The sequence below is a fragment of the Helianthus annuus genome, chromosome 17, assembly GCF_002127325.2.
Source record: "Helianthus annuus cultivar XRQ/B chromosome 17, HanXRQr2.0-SUNRISE, whole genome shotgun sequence".
NCBI lineage: Eukaryota > Viridiplantae > Streptophyta > Magnoliopsida > Asterales > Asteraceae > Helianthus > Helianthus annuus.
The window spans coordinates 35,439,550-35,459,554 of NC_035449.2; the positions used below are offsets into that span (position 1 = coordinate 35,439,550).

At 36.2% G+C, this 20,005-nt stretch overlaps 1 protein-coding gene across 1 annotated transcript; it reads left to right on the top strand.

The window, feature by feature from the left end:
* Positions 1-4,817: 4,817 nt before the first annotated feature.
* Positions 4,818-6,267, top strand: LOC110923994. The gene is made up of 2 exons (XM_022168042.1): positions 4,818-5,508; positions 5,576-6,267. The coding sequence occupies exons 1-2, from the start codon at positions 4,818-4,820 to the stop codon at positions 6,265-6,267; spliced, it is 1,383 nt and encodes a 460-aa protein (XP_022023734.1).
* Positions 6,268-20,005: the final 13,738 nt, after the last annotated feature.

Genomic DNA, 20,005 nt, shown 5'->3' on the forward strand with positions numbered 1-20,005 from the left:
CTCCTTTCACGTCGTTATATTTTGATGTTTAATCAAAACTATGTTTTTGGGATGTACTTAAGTATGTGGTTGTTTGAAGTTTGGTTGTCGTTGGTAAGTGTTAAACTACTCAAACAGTTGTTTTCTATGTTTTAGATGTTGGTAATTTATGAACTTGGAACATGTGGTAAACCATTATGTGGTTTACTTTTTTGTATTATAAACTAGGTTTTATGCTGGAAAATATAATCTTTGCTTATAATGTGTGTTTTGATTTGTGAATATAGTATATGAGATGTCTAAATTAGTTTGACATAGTCTAAATTCTACTTTTTTAATATAGAGTTTGAATGTATGTTTACTTTATAATCGCATTGAAATTGTTAATATCTAGGGGTGTTCAAAAGTATCCGTATCCGAAAATCCGATCCGAAATATCCGATATCCGAATCCGAAATATCCGAAAAATCGGATATCCGAAATTTCGGATATCCGAAATTCGGATATCCGAATTTTTCGGATTCGGATTCGGATAGTGATTTTCAAAATTTTCGGATATTTCGGATATCCGAAATATCCGAAAATTTTAATTTTCATTTTTTTTCGGATATCTGAATATCCGAAGTATCCGAAAATATCCGAAATATCCGAAAATATCCGAAATATATCCGAAATATCCGAAAAATATCCGAAGTATCCGAAAAATATCCGAAATATCCGAAAATTTATATTCGGATATCCGAAAATATCCAGAATATCCGTTTCCGAATATGAAAAAAAATATTAAAAAGATAAAAATTAAATAAAAAGTTGAATTTTCGGATATCCGATTCACTATCCGAATCCGTATCCGAAATTTCGGATATCCGAATTTCGGATATCCAAAATTTCGGATACGGATTCGGATTCGGATAGTGAAATCTAGTATCCGAAAATTTCGGATATCCGAAATTCGGATATCCGAATTTTCGGATATCCGGTTTTGAACACCCCTATTAATATCTACAAATTATGTGAAAGAAGTTATGTGAAAGAGGCCTCTTTTGTACACGCCTCTTTTGTTGGGATTGAACCCTGTCAGAGGAACAGATAATAAGAGCCAAAACTGGTTCACATCAGTGGATTCATCATAAGCAGCTGTTTGCATTAGACTTTCCCCTTGAAAGTGGTTATAACATCTGATGGCCCTCTTCCACTGTTTGTATACTACAACTGTTGTCCATTAAGTACTGCTTGTGTACAACAACTGCTGAATACAAAGTGCTGCTATTTAATCTACTGCCCTAAGTCAAGTGCTGTTAAAGACCAAAGCCCTGCTTGGAATGAAGCAGTGGAATGTTAAAACTGCTGACATATTAAACTTGACAATTTGCGTCTAAAATGTATTTTGTTAATAATAATAATAATGATGATTATAATTGACCCATTTACTTTCAACACGGCCTCTTTTGTAGACGCCTCTTTTGTTGGGATTGAACCATATCAGAGGAACAGATAATAAGAGCCAAAACTAGTTCACATCAGTGGATTCATCATAAGCAGCTGTTTGCATTAGACTTTCCCCTTGAAAGTGGTTATAACATCTGATGGCCCTCATCCACTGTTTGTATACTACAACTGTTGTCCATTAAGTACTGCTTGTGTACTACAACTGCTGAAGACAAAGTGCTGCTATTTAATCTACTGCCCTAAGTCAAGTGCTGCTAAAGACCAAAGCCCTGCTTGGAATAAAGCAGTGGAATGTTAAAACTGCTGACATATTAAACTTGACAATTTGTGTCTAAAATGTATTTTGTTAATAATAATAATAATAATAATAATGATTATTTTTGACCCATTTACTTTCAACACGGCCTCTTTTGTACACGCCTCTTTTGTTGGGATTGAAACCTATCAGAGGAACAGATAATAAGAGCCAAAACTGGTTCACATCTGTGGATTCATCATAAGCAGCTGTTTGCATTAGACTTTCCCCTTGAAAGTGGTTATAACATCTGATGGCCCCCATCCACTGTTTGTATACTATAACTGCTGTCCATCAAGTACTGCTTGTGTACAACAACTGCTGAAGACAAAGTGCTGCTATTTAATCTACTGCCCTAAGTCAAGTGCCGCTAAAGACCAAAGCCCTGCTTGGAATGAAGCAGTGGAATGTTAAAACTGCTGACATATTAAACTTGACAATTTGCGTCTAAAATGTATTTTGTTAATAATAATAATAATAATAATAATAATAATAATAATAATAATAATAATAATAATAATAATGATTATTTTCGACCCATTTACTTTCAACACGGCCTCTTTTGTACACGCCTCTTTTGTTGGGATTGAACCCTATTAGAGGAACAGATAATAAGAGCCAAAACTGGTTCACATCAGTGGATTCATCATAAGCAGCTGTTTGCATTAGACTTTCCCCTTGAAAGTGGTTATAACATCTGATGGCCCTCATGTAACGCCCCAAAAACGATAACACAATAAAATAAGTGAGGATAAATAATAAACTTTACATAATTAAGGGTTTATGGCAAGATGGTAGTTAAATGTGGTTTTAAGATTAGAATTGTAATTAACAACTAAGTAAAGGGGGTGAAAGTGTAAAGATGTTAAGTTAAATAAATAAAACAATCATAACCCCAAACACACTGTAAGTGTGTCTGGGGGATCGATCGAACAAGGCAGGGGAGGGGGAAACCCTAGCTCAAGCAAATCAAGCAATTGAATCCAAATTCTCAAGCTAATCGAGTGCATGAGTCATTAAATTCGAATAGCTAACCCCAATTTCTTAAGTGGTTAGCTTAATTTTCTGAAAATATGATTTATAGAATGAGGGGTTAAACCCAATCACGATTTCTTGTATCAATTGTGGGAAATCTGAGTTAGAAATTGCTTTCTAGAACAAGAATCATGTTTGATTTAGGTTATATGAAGGGTTGTAGTGAAAACCCACTTTGTGAAATTGTGTTATGATTAGGAAGATCATAATGATTATGATTGTATGTTATCTTGATATATGATCTCGTTTGTAACACTTGAATGCTAGATAAATTGGTGTAGGAGGAAATAATTATGCAAATTAGAATAGATGTGAATGTTGGGTGATGATGAACTAGTAAAGATATACTTTAAAGACTTGTACCTTATACCTTAATTATGACGCCTACCAAGTGTTTGATGAAATGCTTAAGAGATAAATGTATGTGTAACTTGGAAAATGGTAGAATGAAGTAGATAGACTAAATGAATGAATGAATGTTGTAACGTAGGCGTGAAGGAAAAAGGTACGAGCACTAAGAAAACGATGTTATCGGGTCGAAAGTAGTATGCTTGATTCTCATTACGAGAATATATGTCGTACCCATTTAATTGGGTACTCGAATGCGTAAGAAAATGAGAGTGTGTAAACGAATGAAACTAGAATGTTTGGTATTATATGCGAAATAAGTATTATGACTAACTTTTAAAGTTTTGTTGTTAAATGTAGGTAAATCCTCAATTTAGGCTACTTGGCGAATTGGAGCGAGCACGTGATCAACATATAACATACCAAGCGCTTCCGCTAGTTTGCACTAATGTTTTGGGTCAAATATTTGTAAATTTCGTTTAAACTTGTTAGTAGTCATACTTTTCAAAACTTGACATTTTGGGTTTTAGTTGTGTCTAGTCGAATGGGTCATGAAAATTATCGTTTGGAAGTTGTATGAAACAGGGGTATACTCGTTTTACGGACGGGTCATGCCCAAATTTTGTAAAATTTTATATTAATGTTGTTATTTTGAAGTCTTTAAATCACTCTTATAAGTTATTTTATAAAGACGAAAAAGCGGTCCTTACAAGTTGGTATCAGAGCCAAGGTTTGATGGATTCGAGCATATGATGTGATGCTCGAACTCAAACTGACGGCTCGTTTGAAGGTGTTCTCGCTCCACGAATGCCAATGAGGTAAAAAATTAAGTCTTGGTTAATGCAAGTACGTATATTGTGCTTATGATATAAACATTTAAGTTAAGTGTGTGAGGGAGTAATAATGGGAGGTGAAATGGGAGGTTATAGGAAACATATGGCTGGTAACGGACCCGAAAAAGGATTAAAACACAAAAAAATGAAATCTGCAGCGAAATGATCAAGGGAAGGCCGTCGCCGACGCCTTACCTGTCCGTCGCCGACGCCCTCACTTGGGCCGACACCCTAAATTACTGTCTACGAGGTTTTTCACCCGATGCACGTTTTTAGAAGCCGTTGCCGACGGGCTTCCCTGCCGTCGCCGATGGCTAGCGTAAATTCAGCCCGCTGATTTGCATTGTTTTTCGCATTTTAAGTTTCCGCATTAATTGAAAGCCTATTTAATTATTACATAAACTCCATATAAGGCCTAATAGATGTATGTAAACACAATTAGTGGTTACGATGGGATGGACTCGGAAGAGTCGAAGGTAATGTGTCGAATGACACGAACGAATGATGAAAGCTTAAAAAGCGAGTAAAGTCTAAAATATAGGAATGCGAATGAAGTAAACACGGACTAATGAACTATGATGTACTGAAAGCTTGTGATTTGTATTAAATATGAATATGGCAATGTGTAGATGGCCGATGCAAGAAACGTTAATGATGATGATGATTAAACAACTAGACAAGAAGCATTTAATAGCAAAGTCGTAGAGGTGGCGGAAGGAATTATGCAAGCTAATCTTCCCCGATTAGCTCAAGAAGTAGAAAGCCGAGTTTTGGGAGTCGTGGATGCTATGATGACTAGAAAGATCGAGGAATTGAAAGAACTGATTGAGGGGTCTAAAAGTAAAGGCAAATAACGACGATGCACGTATAAAGACTTCATGGCGTGCAATCCTGCAACGTACGATGGTAAAATCGACCCGATCGCATGCCAAAGATGGGTTTCAAACATAGAAGCGGTATTCATACGAAGTCGGTGTGATAAGGAAGATCAGGTGATGTTCGCTACTGGCCAACTCACTCTCCAGGCGAAAGATTGGTGGGATGCGCATAGCAAGGAAATAGGGGAGGATAGACTCCAAATGATGACCTGGCAAGAATTCAAGGAGCCCTTTATGAGATACCATTGCCCTCAGTCGGCTATTGATAAGATTCAGGAGGATTTCTTGCGCCTCCGACAGAAAAATGAGTCAATAAACGAAATATCAAATATTTTCATGGATAAGATGAAGTTCTGTGGGGATTTCATGAAGACTGAAAGAATGAAGATCAATCGTTTTTACGGGGTATTAAAGGAGAAATTTAGGGAGTTCATCACTCCCTCAAAATGTGAGACCCTTGATGAACTTATCAATCTGGCACGAGATAGAGAAATTGAAATTAAGAGGCAAGAAGAGCGTGGTGAAAAGAGATCAAGTGAAAAAGGTGCAAGTTCGAGCCCATCTAAAAAGGGGAAGTATCAAGAGCAAGGAAGGAAAGATAAGTCGAAGGGTGGTATTACGCCTTGCAAGACTTGTGGGAAACTTCACACTGGAGAGTGCTTGTTAGGCAAGAAGGGGTGCTACAAATGTGGTAAGGAGGGACATTCGTCTTATCAATGTCCAAATAACCCGAAGACTTGCTTCAATTGTTTTGAAAGGGGACACATCAAGTCGGAATGCCCAAAACTTCAGCAAGAGTCAAAAAAAAGAAGATAAGAAGCAAGAGGGTTCTAGATCTAAAGAGAGGATGTTCCAAATCACATCCGAAGAAGCCAAGTCCCAACCAAATGTGGTCTCAGATATCTTTCTATTAAACTCCATACCGGTTTATGTTTTGTTTGATACTGGAGCCACTATGTCGTTTATTTCTCATGAAATCATACAACATCCTTCATTTAAGATTGAACGAATGCCGATGCCTCTAGAAGTAGAAATAGCCGATAGTAAAATCTATATGTTACGCGAGATATGTAGAAATTGCAAATTCACTATAGAAGATGAGGAATTCGATATTGACCTCATACCTATGGTTTTGGGGGAATTTAAAATTATAGTGGGAATGGATTGGATGGCACGACACCGTGTGGAAATTAATTGTGAAAATAAGATAATGTTTGTCCAAGCTCCAAGTGGAAGGCAATTGAGTATTCAAGGGGAGAGAAACGTGGAAACCAAATTGTGCACCCTTGTCCAAGCCTTTAAATACGTACTTAATGGGAGTAGAGCATACCTAGCTTATGTGGTAGACGCTCGGCAAACCCTCCCGAAGCTTGAAGATGTTAGGTCATTAATGAATTTCCGGACGTATTTCCGGAGGAATTGCCGGGACTCCCTCCCGAACGGGAAATAGAGTTTCGCATTGACTTGAATCCGGGTGCGAAGCCGGTTGCGAAGGCTCCCTATAGACTGGCTCCCACCGAGATGCGAGAGTTAATGACACAATTACAAGATTTGCTAGATTAGGGCTTTATACGCCCGAGTGTGTCACCTTGGGGAGCGCCTGTTTTATTTGTTAAAAAGAAAGATGGGTCGATGCGCATGTGCATCAATTATAGATAATTAAATAAGTTAACCGTGAAGAACCGCTACCCTTTACCTAGAATTGACGATCTTTTTGATCAATTACAAGGGGCGAGTTGGTTCTCGAAGATTGACTTGCGTTCGGGGTATCATCAAGTTAGAGTACGAGGGGAAGACATTGCAAAAACCGCGTTTAGAACCAGATACGGACATTACGTGTTCTTAGTTATGTCCTTTGGATTAACAAACGCTCCAGCAGCGTTTATGGATCTTATGAACCGGGTATGCCGACCTATGTTAAATAAGTCTGTGATTGTATTCATAGACGATATCCTAGTTTATTCGCGAAGTAAGGCTGAACATGCGAGGCATTTGCGAGAAGTACTTGAAATTCTCCGTAAAGAAAAACTTTATGCGAAATTCTCAAAGTGTGCCTTTTGGCTCAGAGAGGTGCAGTTTCTGGGTCATGTAATCAATTCGGAAGGTGTTTTGGTAGATCCGTCAAAGATTGATGCTATAATGAAATGGGTTTCCCCGAAAAATCCAACTGAAATAAGAAGTTTTCTAGGCCTCGCGGGGTACTATAGAAGGTTCATACAGGATTTCTCGAGGATAGCCTTACCCCTGACAATATTAACGAGAAAGAAAGAAAATTTTGTGTGGGGTAAGGAACAGGAGGAGGCCTTTCGAATATTAAAGGAGAAACTGTCGAGCCCTCCGGTCTTGACTTTGCCAGATGGGACTGAAGATCTGGTTGTTTATTCAGACGCTTCACATCAGGGTTTAGGTTGTGTTTTGATGCAAAGGGGAAGGGTTATTGCTTATGCTTCGCGACAATTAAAGCCCCATGAGGTAAACTACCCAACACAGGATCTGGAGCTGGCCGCGGTAATGTTCGCCTTAAAGATCTGGAGACACTAATTATATGGTACGAAATGTACAATTTACTCGGATCATAAAAGCCTCAAATATTTCTTTGAACAGGAAGACTTGAATATGAGGCAACGAAGATGGTTAGAACTGATTAAAGATTATGATTGCGACATCCTTTACCACCCGGGAAAGGCGAACGTGGTGGCGGACGCATTAAGCCGAAAGGAGTCTCCACCTTCGATTCGAGTGAGATCCATGAGGATGATAGTTACACCACGTTTGTTTGATATGATAAGAGATTCCCAAATAAAGTCTCTTGGAGCGGAAGATTTAAAGAAAGGGAGATTAAAAGGTGTGGTCGATAAGCTAGAAGAAAATTCGACCGGACTCAAGACGAGATTCGGCCGAATTTGGATACCTCGTTTCTGTAAAGTCAAGGCCGCGTTACTTGAGGAAGCCCATAAATCGTGATACTCGGTCCACCCCGGGCTACCAAGATGTATCAAGACTTGAAGACCAACTATTGGTGGCCGGGTATGAAACGTGATACTGTTAAGTATGTCGCGAAATGCCTAACATGTTCCCAAGTGAAAGCCGAGCATCAAAAACCATACGGGGAATTGCAACCTTTGGAAATTCCGGTATGGAAATGGGAGGAACTAACGATGGACTTGGTAACCAAGCTTCCTAGAACGAATAAGGGGCATGATACAATATGGGTAATCGTAGACCGACTTACGAAAAGCGCTCACTTTCTATCCATCAAAGAAGCTTATTCTTCCGAGAGGATGGCAGAAATTTATATGAACGAGATCATATCTCGACACGGGGTGCCCGTGTCAATCGTCTCGGACCGGGACACTAGGTTTACTTCTCATTACTGGCAAAAGTTTCATGAGAGTGTGGGCACGAAGTTACACATAAGCACTGCTTACCACCCTCAGACTGACGGCCAGTCAGAAAGAACCGTTCAAACACTTGACGATATGTTGAGAGCGTGTGCCTTAGATTTTGGGGGAAGTTGGGATGACCATTTACCACTAGTGGAATTCTCTTATAATAATAGCTACCATAGTGGTATTCAGATGGCACCTTACGAACTACTATACGGGAGAAAATGTAGAACTCCCGTATGTTGGGGTGAAGTGGGGCAAAGGGAGCTTGCGTGTAACGCCCTGCTTCTTTGTACTTTCCATTTATAGCAAGTCTTGTTCGTATTTCTATTTTTAGAAGCTCTTCCTTTTATCTTTCGTATTAGTTTCAAACCATTGTAAATCTGAGAATTCGATCGTAATGAAATTCTAGTTTTTTTTATACAAGCTTGTACGTGTTACAATACTCGGGTTATATGTTACCAATCTCGAATGCATACGCTTAACCGATACCCGAACTACTGGTACTCATAACTTATACATACTTGTTAACTATTAAATACGTGGTTAATTATAATAATAATAATAATAATAATAATAATAATAATATTATAATGAAAATAATAAAATGAACATCAACTTTTACGTTGATGTTGTTGATTGTTATTATTGTCAAAAAAAAAAAAAAAGATGAAAGTTGCTGAACAGCTAGCGATTGGAAATAGTAGGCTGCATTAAGTTGTTTTTTTAATGTTCAATCTCCAAACTAATAGCATTAATTCCCCATCTCATATTATGTCTAATATACTTTACAAGCATTTAAGTTAATGTGCAAAAACAAAGAAAAAAATAACAATATTAAGGCTGATAACAGCCACCCGATCGCAGCCCTCATGACTGTTATGTTTGACTCTTTTTTATGTTAAACATCCAACTAATTACTATTAAATGCCAACAAACCCAACCATAATCCTTCCCTATAAAACCCAAGTGTTGTCCAAGCTATTTTCACTTTTCAAAACACTCTCAATTCTCTCTAATCACTTCCAAACACTCTATATTCGTAGCTATAATCAGATTTTCGGCCAGATTCAGGAAGCTCCACTAAAGTGAGCATAACTTCTTCATTTCTCATCCGTTTTAGCCCATTCTTTTTCCAGAGCGCTTGGCTTGACATTGGCTTCGATTCTAGGGGTGTTTCACAGCAAATAAGTCCCTGGAACTCCGGCAAAAAGGCTTCAAAGTCCACTGTTCAAGTTTGTTTTCATTAATCTTTGTTTAAACATGAGTCTAACTCACTCAAACCCACGTGCTTATGCTTATAACCACTTCTATGGTTAGTTAAGCTTAAAAAAGGGGCTGACACATACAACATCAGAGGTTAAACCTCAAATAATTTCTGTTTTGTTTAGGGTTTTTGACCCACAAGTGGTGTTCAAGCTTCAAGCTTGATGAAGGTGTGATTGTGGACTAACTTGGGTTGTCCAACATAAAATCCCCACACCTCTTGATGATTTCTCTTAGTGTATATGTTTCTCATTCTTGTACTCATCTTAGTTCATGACCCTCCTTGTATGTTTTTACAACAAGTGTAGTGGTGAACACATAAGAGGTGCCTAAATGGAAGCTTATTCTTCCTACCTCCTACATGACTTCTATGACACATTTGAGGTACCTAAATGCAGATTAAATCTTCTACCTCATGCTTGAAATACTTGTACTAATGGACTTAATAATATATACTACATAACCTAAATAATATCTATGTACATTCGAACCTTTGATGTTGAATTCATGTTCATTTGTCAAAGTAGTAGAACATCATCTAAGACCTAAACCTTGTTATGATTCTTATGGGTGTTCAACTCATGAAATCATTATAACCCTTGTGGTTACCAAGTGTCATACAAGTGTTATGCGTTGAAGATGATTATTTTGATATAATATTTTCATGTCATTTTAATTCCGAATCCTTAATCTTCCGATTTCCCCAAACTCATACACTTTGTCCCTTTGTGTAGAAGGACAAGGTGCTCCAACTAGCTAATCAAACAACCAACTTACTCTCGGATTCTCAAGTTCAAGACTTGCAAAATCGTGAGTACACTCGACCCATTTACATTTTAAACCACTTTTGGGTTGTAACATGTTACCATACGAAAATTACACTTACACACACTTAAACATACTTTGTGAACTCGATCCGATATACATGCTACTTGTTATGCTAGATAATACATGCTTTATGCCATTACTATGTTATACCCTCGCTTAACAATTATAGCGCTATAGGAGTAGCACACCACCCGACGGGGGTTTGTTAAGTCAATATACTATACGGTCTCGTCACTTTTGTGGCGAGGGATGCTAAATACTAGTGGACACTTTGGGTTTAGACGTAAGGTTATGCATGCTAGTTACCTTGTATACAAATTGCCATGTGGATTCGAGTAAAATGCTTTTTACTTATGCTATACTATTTAAACCTTGTGTACTCGCCTTTGCTTTTGCATTGAATTTTATTTTAACATGTTACAGGTTGATGATGATGATGCTATGAAATGAAGTAGCGTTGATGCCTAGATACACATATAGACGTTTAGGTTTAAATGTTGTATCCATTTTGATTATGTTGTTATGTATTCCTTTTGAACTTGTTGTTATTTGAATTCCTTGTATTGTTGACAATTTAGTTTATGAAATGAAATCGGTTTATTAAATATTGACGCAAATAGTGTTATGAAGTCTCTAGCAATCTTCACACTTCGTCTCATCCCGATGTTTCCGCCACTGGTTGGGGTGTGACATTGCGCCAAGTGATTTAATAGCAGTAACAAATGAAAAGATGGAATTGATTAGAGCTCGACTGAAAGCAGCCCAGGATCGGCAAAAGGCTTATGCAGAAAAGAGAAGGCGTCCTATTGAATTCCAAGTCGGAGATTACGTTCTGCTGAAGGTGTCCCCATGGAAGGGTATAATCCGTTTTCGCAAACGGGGTAAGTTAGGTCCTCGTTATATCGGACCGTTTAAAATCTTGGCTCGAGTTGGAAGGGTTGCATATCGATTAGAATTACCGCCTACTTTAGACGAGATTCACAATACCTTCCACGTGTCTCAGTTGAGAAAGTGTATTGCGGATGAAACCGCATTGGTACATCTCGATGACATCGAGTTGGACGAGGGGTTGAATTATGTCGAAAGACCTATAGCCATTAAAGACGTCAAGGTGAAAAATCTCTGCAATAAAGCTGTTAGACAAGTGTTGGTATAATGGCAGCACCGAAAGGGATCAGAACTCACATGGGAAGCGGAAGATGAAATGAGGAAACACTATCCGTTTCTTATTGGTAAGAACACGCTTAAATTTGTTATGTGTCGAGGTTTCGGGGACGAAACCTCTTTTAAAGGGGGCAGACTTGTAATGCCCGAAAAACGATAACACAATAAAATAAGTGAGGATAAATAATAAACTTAACATAATTAAGGGTTTATGGCAAGATGGTAGTTAAATGTGGTTTTAAGATTAGAATTGTAATTAACAACTAAGTAAAGGGGGTGAAAGTGTAAAGATGTTAAGTTAAATAAATAAACCAATTATAACCCCAAACACACTGTAAGTGTGTCTGGGGGATCGATCGAACAAGGCAGGGGAGGGGGAAACCCTAGCTCAAGCAATTGAATCCAAATTCTCAAGCTAATCCAGTGCATGAGTCATTAAAATCGAATAGCTAACCCCAATTTCTTAAGTGGTGAGCTTAATTTTCTGAAAATATGATTTATAGAATGAGGGGTTAAACCCAATCACGATTTCTTGTATCAATTGTGGGAAATCTGAGTTAGAAATTGCTTTCTAGAACAAGAATCATGTTTGATTTAGGTTATATGAAGGGTTGTAGTGAAAACCCACTTTGTGAAATTGTGTTATGATTAGGAAGATCATAATGATTATGAATGTATGTTATCTTGATATATGATCTCGTTTGTAACACTTGAATGCTAGATAAATTGATGTAGGAGGAAATAATTATGCAAATTAGAATAGATGTGAATGTTGGGTGATGATGAACTAGTAAAGATATGCTTTAAAGACTTGTACCTTATACCTTAATTATGACGCCTACCAAGTGTTTGATGAAATGCTTAAGAGATAAATGTATGTGTAACTTGGAAAATGGTAGAATGAAGTAGATAGACTAAATGAATGAATGAATGTTGTAATGTAGGCGTGAAGGAAAAAGGTACGAGCACTAAGAAAACGGAAGGCACGCAAGACCGAGGTATGTTCCATTGCATACAAAACTTTACTTGAATTTTTATTAATAATCACGACACACAACCCTTGTTATAAAGATTATGGTGGTTGATAAGTAGATAGTAAATCCCTTGCGGATTTGGTTATGCTAACGAAAGTTATGACAAGTTATGCAAATCGACCGGTTCAAGTTGAACAAGTCGAGTAAGAACAAGGAGCCATCCATTTAGAATCGGTGGTCGTGAATGCAATTTACGAATGTTTGAAGTTTAATCCGTTATACGGGTAGAACGAAAGATTTATGTTGAAAGCAATTAACCCGATGTTATCGGGTCGAAAGTAGTATGCTTGATTCTCATTACGAGAATATATGCCGTACCCATTTTATTGGGTACTCGAATGCGTAAGAAAATGAGAGTGTGTAAACGAATGAAACTAGAATGTTTGGTATTATATGCGAAATAAGTATTATGACTAACTTTTAAAGTTTTGTTGTTAAATGTAGGTAAATCCTCAATTTAGGCTACTTGGCGAATTGGAGCGAGCACGTGATCAACATATAACATACCAAGCGCTTCCGCTAGTTTGAACTAATGTTTTGGGTCAAATATTTGTAAATTTCGTTTAAACTTGTTAGTAGTCATACTTTTCAAAACTTGATGTTTTGGGTTTTAGTTTTGTCTAGTCGAATGGGTCATGAAAATTATCGTTTGGAAGTTGTATGAAACAGGGGTATACTCGTTTTATGGACGGGTCATGCCCAAATTTTGTAAAATTATGTATTAATGTTGTTATTTTGAAGTCTTTAAATCACTCTTATAAGTTATTTTATAAAGACGAAAAAGCGGTCCTTACACCTCATCCACTGTTTGTATACTACAACTGCTGTCCATTAAGTACTGCTTGTGTACAACAACTGCTGAAGACAAAGTGCTGCTATTTAATCTACTGCCCTAAGTCAAGTGCTGCTAAAGACCAAAGCCCTACTTGGAATGAAGCAGTGGAATGTTAAAACTGCTGACATATTAAACTTGACAATTTGCGTCTAAAATGTATTTTGTTAATAATAATAATAATAATAATAATAATAATAATAATAATAATAATAATAATAATAATAATAATAATGATGATGATTATTTTTGACCCATATACTTTCAACACGGCCTCTTTTGTACACGCCTCTTTTGTTGGGATTGAACCCTATCAGAGGAACAGATAATAAGAGCCAAAACTGGTTCACATCAGTGGATTCATCATAAGCAGCTGTTTGCATTAGACTTTCCCCTTGAAAGTGGTTATAACATCTGATGGCCCTCATCCACTATTTGTATACTACAACTGCTGTCCATTAAGTACTGCTTGTGTACAACAGCTGCTGAAGACAAAGTGCTGCTATTTAATCTACTGCCCTAAGTCAAGTGCTGCTAAAGACCAAAGCCCTGCTTGGAATGAAGCAGTGGAATGTTAAAACTGCTGACATATTAAACTTGACAATTTGCGTCTAAAATGTATTTTGTTAAGGATGGCATTCTTGCAGATATTTCATAAATCACCATCAACAGATGTTGGACATGATATTGTGGTTACACAAGACAAAATCATTCCTTTCATCAGAACAGCAGATGCTCAAAACATTTGTCAAAAGCTTATTCACTGTTTCACTAGCAGTTGCTGATTTAATAGTCTTTCAAATCCTTACCATTTCCTTACCATTACCAAAGTACATATTAAAAAAGAGAAGTTCTCTAGGTTTTATGCTGGGAAATATAATCTTTGCTTATAATGTGTGTTTTGATTTGTGAATATAGTATATGAGATGTCTAAATTAGTTTGACATAGTCTAAATTCTTCTTTTTTTTAATATAGAGTTTGAATGTATGTTTACTTTATAATCGCATTACAAAGAAATTGTTAATATCTACAAATTATGTGAAAGAAGTTATATTCTTTGAGTTTAATCAATTTTCGTTATGATAGGATATAACTCATAAATATAATTCTTTGAGTTAAACATCAACTTCAAATATAAGTTGGCTATTTGGTCGCGTTATAGTAACTTCATTGTAGTAACCAATAGATTGGTAAAACCAAGACAAGGATGATTAAAAAATATGTAGTATTTAAATCCATATAAATTATGATGTTTCTAAGGGGTCCAACGAATTCCTAATAAAACCAAGACAAGAATGTTTAGAAACATGTAGTAGTTAAATCCATATAAATTTCTTGGTGCACATAAATTATCGGACAATGTGACTCGGTAAAAATCTATCATTAAACTTCAACTCCAAAATATAAATCTTGTGGATCGCGTTATAATAACTTTATTGTAGGAACCAATATATTGGTAAAACCAAGACAAGGATGATAAAAAATATGTAGTATTTAAATCCATATAAATTATGGATTTTTCAATTTCACTTGCTTATATTTTTTATACAAAACCCAGTATGTAAACATACTAACAAATAAAATCAGTACCAAATAAAATCAACCAAAGGGCCCCAAATTTGGCTGTCTTTTGCAATTAAATGGTCTAAGTCTTTCAATAATTTCTGGCCCATAAGTTGTGAACCATAAAATCCTGTCAAAGGCCCACAAAATGAATCAGGTTTGTTAAATCACAATTTCATATCGTCCGCTATGTTTATAGCTTCTTTTTCGACTGAATCAAAGTGAAGATTAAAAATTAGCGCCAAAAACTCAAGTTATAATTCAAGACACTCTTAGTTTGGAAGCAATCGATGAACACTAAATGGTAGGTTTTTCTATCTCATTTGTTTAAATCTATTCTGAACATTGCTGTGATCATCCACTTATTTATTTAGGTTTTAAATGGGGATGTTCAATCACCACTAGCTGTTGAGAATAAATGTTTTTTTGGACAGTGATTACAATAATCACCTATAACTAGCCCTAAATCACACATATTTGCTCAATTCTTATGTACAGTTATGGAGAGGAAAAAGAATTTTATACCAAGACATAGAGAGTATTTTCCACAGTGCAGTCCCCAACAGTCCAAAGAATCAAGGAAGATAAGAAAGTCTATCTTGAATAAGCGTAGAAACAGGGGTGTGGTTCAATTTGTACAGACACCTCCTATTATTGATACACTTCTGGGCAATGTTACTATTACAAAAAACGATAATGGAGGTATGTTTTTGATGGTCATTTTTTAAATATATATATATATATATGTAATGTTATATTAGCTGAAATCAGTTTCTTGATATATATCAAAAGTATCATCAAAAGGTGTCTATGAAGCCTCAACTCTACATTACACGCCATGCAGTGTAAATCAGAAACAAAGTGTAATGTCGTTGGAATGCTCTTCTAAAAATATGGGTAAACAACTCTTGTGCTACTTTTCTAATTATCTTACAACATGATTGTTGTTGTTTATTGAATATGTCTATGTAAAATATGTGAAAATTGTAAGTATTTGTAGCATAAATTAACCAAATCTCGTCATGTACAGCATGTCACACGCCCGACAAGTTAGATCGAACATGTGTTAGTACAATTCCTCTGACTTCATCCAGTCTTGGTAAGGTTATAAATCTTATTTTTTTAAGGTATGCTATCCGATTTGACCTTGTCCCTTTGTTTGAATTTTAGGACAATCCGGAAAGGCTAATTATGGTGTTTATGACTCTAGAAAGAGGAAAAAAAGTTTCAAAACCATGGATATAAGTAAATTTGATTTATCCATTGTAGCTAATGTAAGGAGGACATCTTCAATGGTCACTCCCCTTGAACCATCAAATCATAAAATTGATAGCGGCCCATTAACGGATATTACAAACTGTATGTTGTATACACTTTTGTTATTACTGTTAATCATTTATTGAATGTTAATGTAAGTTTTATAACATTTGTAAATTTTGTCTTGCAAGTGGATCGTGTTACAGTAAGGTCCCGTCGAAGTGATATTCCAACTCCTCAGAATATTGACATTAGAACTTCTCGACAGTTGCCAAAATGTTCCATAGTAGCGTTTAGTGGTATGTGTTTTACTTTTAATGCAAAACTAAATATAGGTTTCTGATTCACTATATTTGTCGAATCTATTGCTTATCTTCCTATCTGTTGGAACCGATGTTAATTGTCATTTCCAAAATGAAACGGCAGGAAAAGAAAATTCCTACCCTGGTGAAAGGTCTAACTTTGATGATTCCAATTCGGTTAGATCGAACATGTGTTAGTACAATTCCTCTGACTTCATCCAGTCTTGGTAAGGTTATAAATCTTATTTTTTAAGGTATGCTATCCGATTTGACCTTGTCCCTTTGTTTGAATTTTAGGACAATCCGGAAAGGCTAATTATGGTGTTTATGACTCTAGAAAGAGGAAAAAAAGTTTCAAAACCATGGATATAAGTAAATTTGATTTATCCATTGTAGCTAATGTAAGGAGGACATCTTCAATGGTCACTCCCCTTGAACCATCAAATCATAAAATTGATAGCAGCCCATTAACGGATATTACAAACTGTATGTTGTATACACTTTTGTTATTACTGTTAATCATTTATTGAATGTTAATGTAAGTTTTATAACATTTGTAAATTTTGTCTTGCAAGTGGATCGTGTTACAGTAAGGTCCCGTCGAAGTGATATTCCAACTCCTCAGAATATTGACATTAGAACTTCTCGACAGTTGCCAAAATGTTCCATAGTAGCGTTTAGTGGTATGTGTTTTACTTTTAATGCAAAACTAAATATAGGTTTCTGATTCACTATATTTGTCGAATCTATTGCTTATCTTCCTATCTGTTGGAACCGATGTTAATTGTCATTTCCAAAATGAAACGGCAGGAAAAGAAAATTCCTACCCTGGTGAAAGGTCTAACTTTGATGATTCCAATTCGGAGGATTGTTTACCATCTTCTATCGTAAAAAAGATTTACGGAACTGCAAGAGGTACATACCCTCCTTAAACTTATCAACGTATGTTTCGAAATAACAGTTTAATCTCCTAATATTTCACTTATATAATCATTTTTTTACCTGCCTATATAATTTTGTAGAATACGTTGATCATGGAGATGCTATTTTTGTATGTTCTTACTGTCATGCAATGCTTTGGAAAGATGAAATGCTTAGGGGTAATTTGGATTCTAAGAAATCGTCTTTTTCTCTTTGTTGTTCGAACAGAGACGTTGAATTGCCTTCCTTACCTGCTCCTCCTCCACTGCTCGAAAGATTTTACAAAAGAGTTACTCCTAAAAGCCGCAATTTCATGAATAATATTCGAGCATATAACATGATGTTTTCCTTCACATCCCTTGGTGGCAAGGTTTCTAAAACTTTTCAACTAACCAAAGGTCCTTATGTTTTTGGACTGCAAGGACAAAATTACCATCGCATTGGTAGCCTGCTACCGAATGATGGTGAAGAGCCCAAATTTTCACAGCTTTATATTTATGATTCCCAAAACGAGGATTTTAACCGTCAAAAGGCTGTAAGGTAAATTAAGCATTCACTAAATTCTGATTTATGTCAAGTGTTTTATATATATCTGATCTATATAATAATGTCATTTTTTACACAGTGTCGAGCAAGGTTCGAAGACAGACACTAAACAACAACTTGATCTTGCCATCATAACGAGTCTTAAAAAATGTTGGATTCATGCAATCCACTTGTGAAGTCATTTAGAATGGTACGAGATTGTTTTAAAGAAAATGATTGGCAAAATGTAAGACTCAAGCTCATTGGAGTAAGGGATAAGGATGGTAGAATTTTTAACTTGCCTACTGCTAAAGAAATTGCTGCCTTAATAATTGGTGATTTTGATGGAGCATTTGATAAAAGGGATATCATAGTTCAAACAAAATCAGGCGATCTTCAGAGAATTAGTGAGCTTCATCCCTCTTATCTTGCATTGCAATATCCACTTATCTTCCCATATGCAGAAGATGGATTTAGACTTGGTATTAAACATCGAGGTGTTTCAGTTGATTGTGATATACTTAGAACCAGCACCACAATGAGAGAGTACTTTAGTTACAGAATACAAGACAGAGCCAACCAATTTTCGTTGTTACTCAATGCCCAAAAGCTATTCCAACAGTTTTTAGTTGATGCGTATACAATGATAGAATCTGCACGGTTAGCTTACATAAAGACACAACAACCCAAACTTAGAAGTCAAACGTTTAAGAATTTAAATCAAAGTGTTCAAAGTGGCCAAAGCGATGCATCAAATTGTGGAAAATGAATTTTGTTGCCATCTTCATTTACCGGTGGAGTGAGATATATGATGCAAAAGTATCTAGATGCTATGGCAATCTGCAAAGCTGTAGGATATCCGGATCTCTTCATAACAGTTACTTGTAATCCCAATTGGCCTGAGATTTATAGATGTTTAAAAGACAAACGGTTGAACCCTCAAGATAGACCGGATATTATCGCACGGTTATTCAAAATTAAAATCAATCATCTAATTCAAGATTTCAATAAACATAAATTCTTTGGTGGGATACAAGAAAGTAAGTCATTGTAAACTGTTTTAATTATTTTCTCAAATAATACTTTTACTAACACTTTTTTGGATGTAATATTTCAGTTATTTATACAATCGAATTTCAGAAACGTGGTCTACCTCATGCTCATATATGTTTGTTCTTAAGTGCCGAGAGCAAGTTTCCAACGGCTAAAGAAATCGATTTGGTTATTAGTGCTGAAATACCTGACAAAGAGATGGATGCTGAACTGTATGAACTTGTCAAACAATTTATTATCCATGGTCCTTGTGGTACAGACAATCCTCATTGTCCATGCATGGTTAATTTAAAATGTTCGAAGAAGTTTCCGAAAAAATATGTAGATGAGACTTGTGTTGATTCTGAAGGATATCCTGTCTACCGACATCGTCAATCATGCAACACAGTAGAAAAAAATGGCGTGTTGCTTGACAATAGGTTTGTAGTTCCGTACAATGCTATGCTACTCAAAAAGTATCAGTGCCACATAAATGTTGAGTGGTGTAACCAAACAGGATCCATCAAATATCTCTTCAAATACATTAATAAGGGTCCGGATAGAGTGACAACTTCTGTTTACGAAAGTACCACCACTTCTAATGTGAACCCTCAAAACGAGGAAATGACAAATAATGAAAATCTCACAAACGAAACAGAAGTAGATGAAGTTAAAGCATATCTTGATTGTAGATATATTTCAGCGTGTGAAGCTGCTTAGAGAATCTTTAAGTTTGACATACACTATCGGTTTCCATCTGTTGAAATGTTACCTTTTCACCGTGAAGATGGTCAGGCTATTGTTTATGACGGTAATTCAAACTTGTGTGACGTGGTCAGTAACCCAACTGTGAAAATGTCTATGTTCACAGAATGGATGAAATGTAATCAAACGGATGCATTTGCTAGAACTTTGATGTATATAGAGTTCCCTAGATACTTTGTATGGATACGCAAAACACGAAAGTTGGTACGTAGAAAAAAACATTTTGGTGCAGTTGGTAGGATACATTATGTACCTCCATCACTTGGTGATTGTTATTTCTTGAGAATTTTATTGAATCACGTTATAGGACCA

Bases quoted from the DNA above. Each gene is read 5' to 3' on its own strand.
- LOC110923994 (XM_022168042.1), top strand. From the start codon at position 4,818: ATGGCGTGCAATCCTGCAACGTACGATGGTAAAATCGACCCGATCGCA. The intron at 5,509-5,575 runs GTAAGGAGGGAC...TTGTTTTGAAAG, and splicing joins GAAGGGGTGCTACAAATGTG to GGGACACATCAAGTCGGAAT.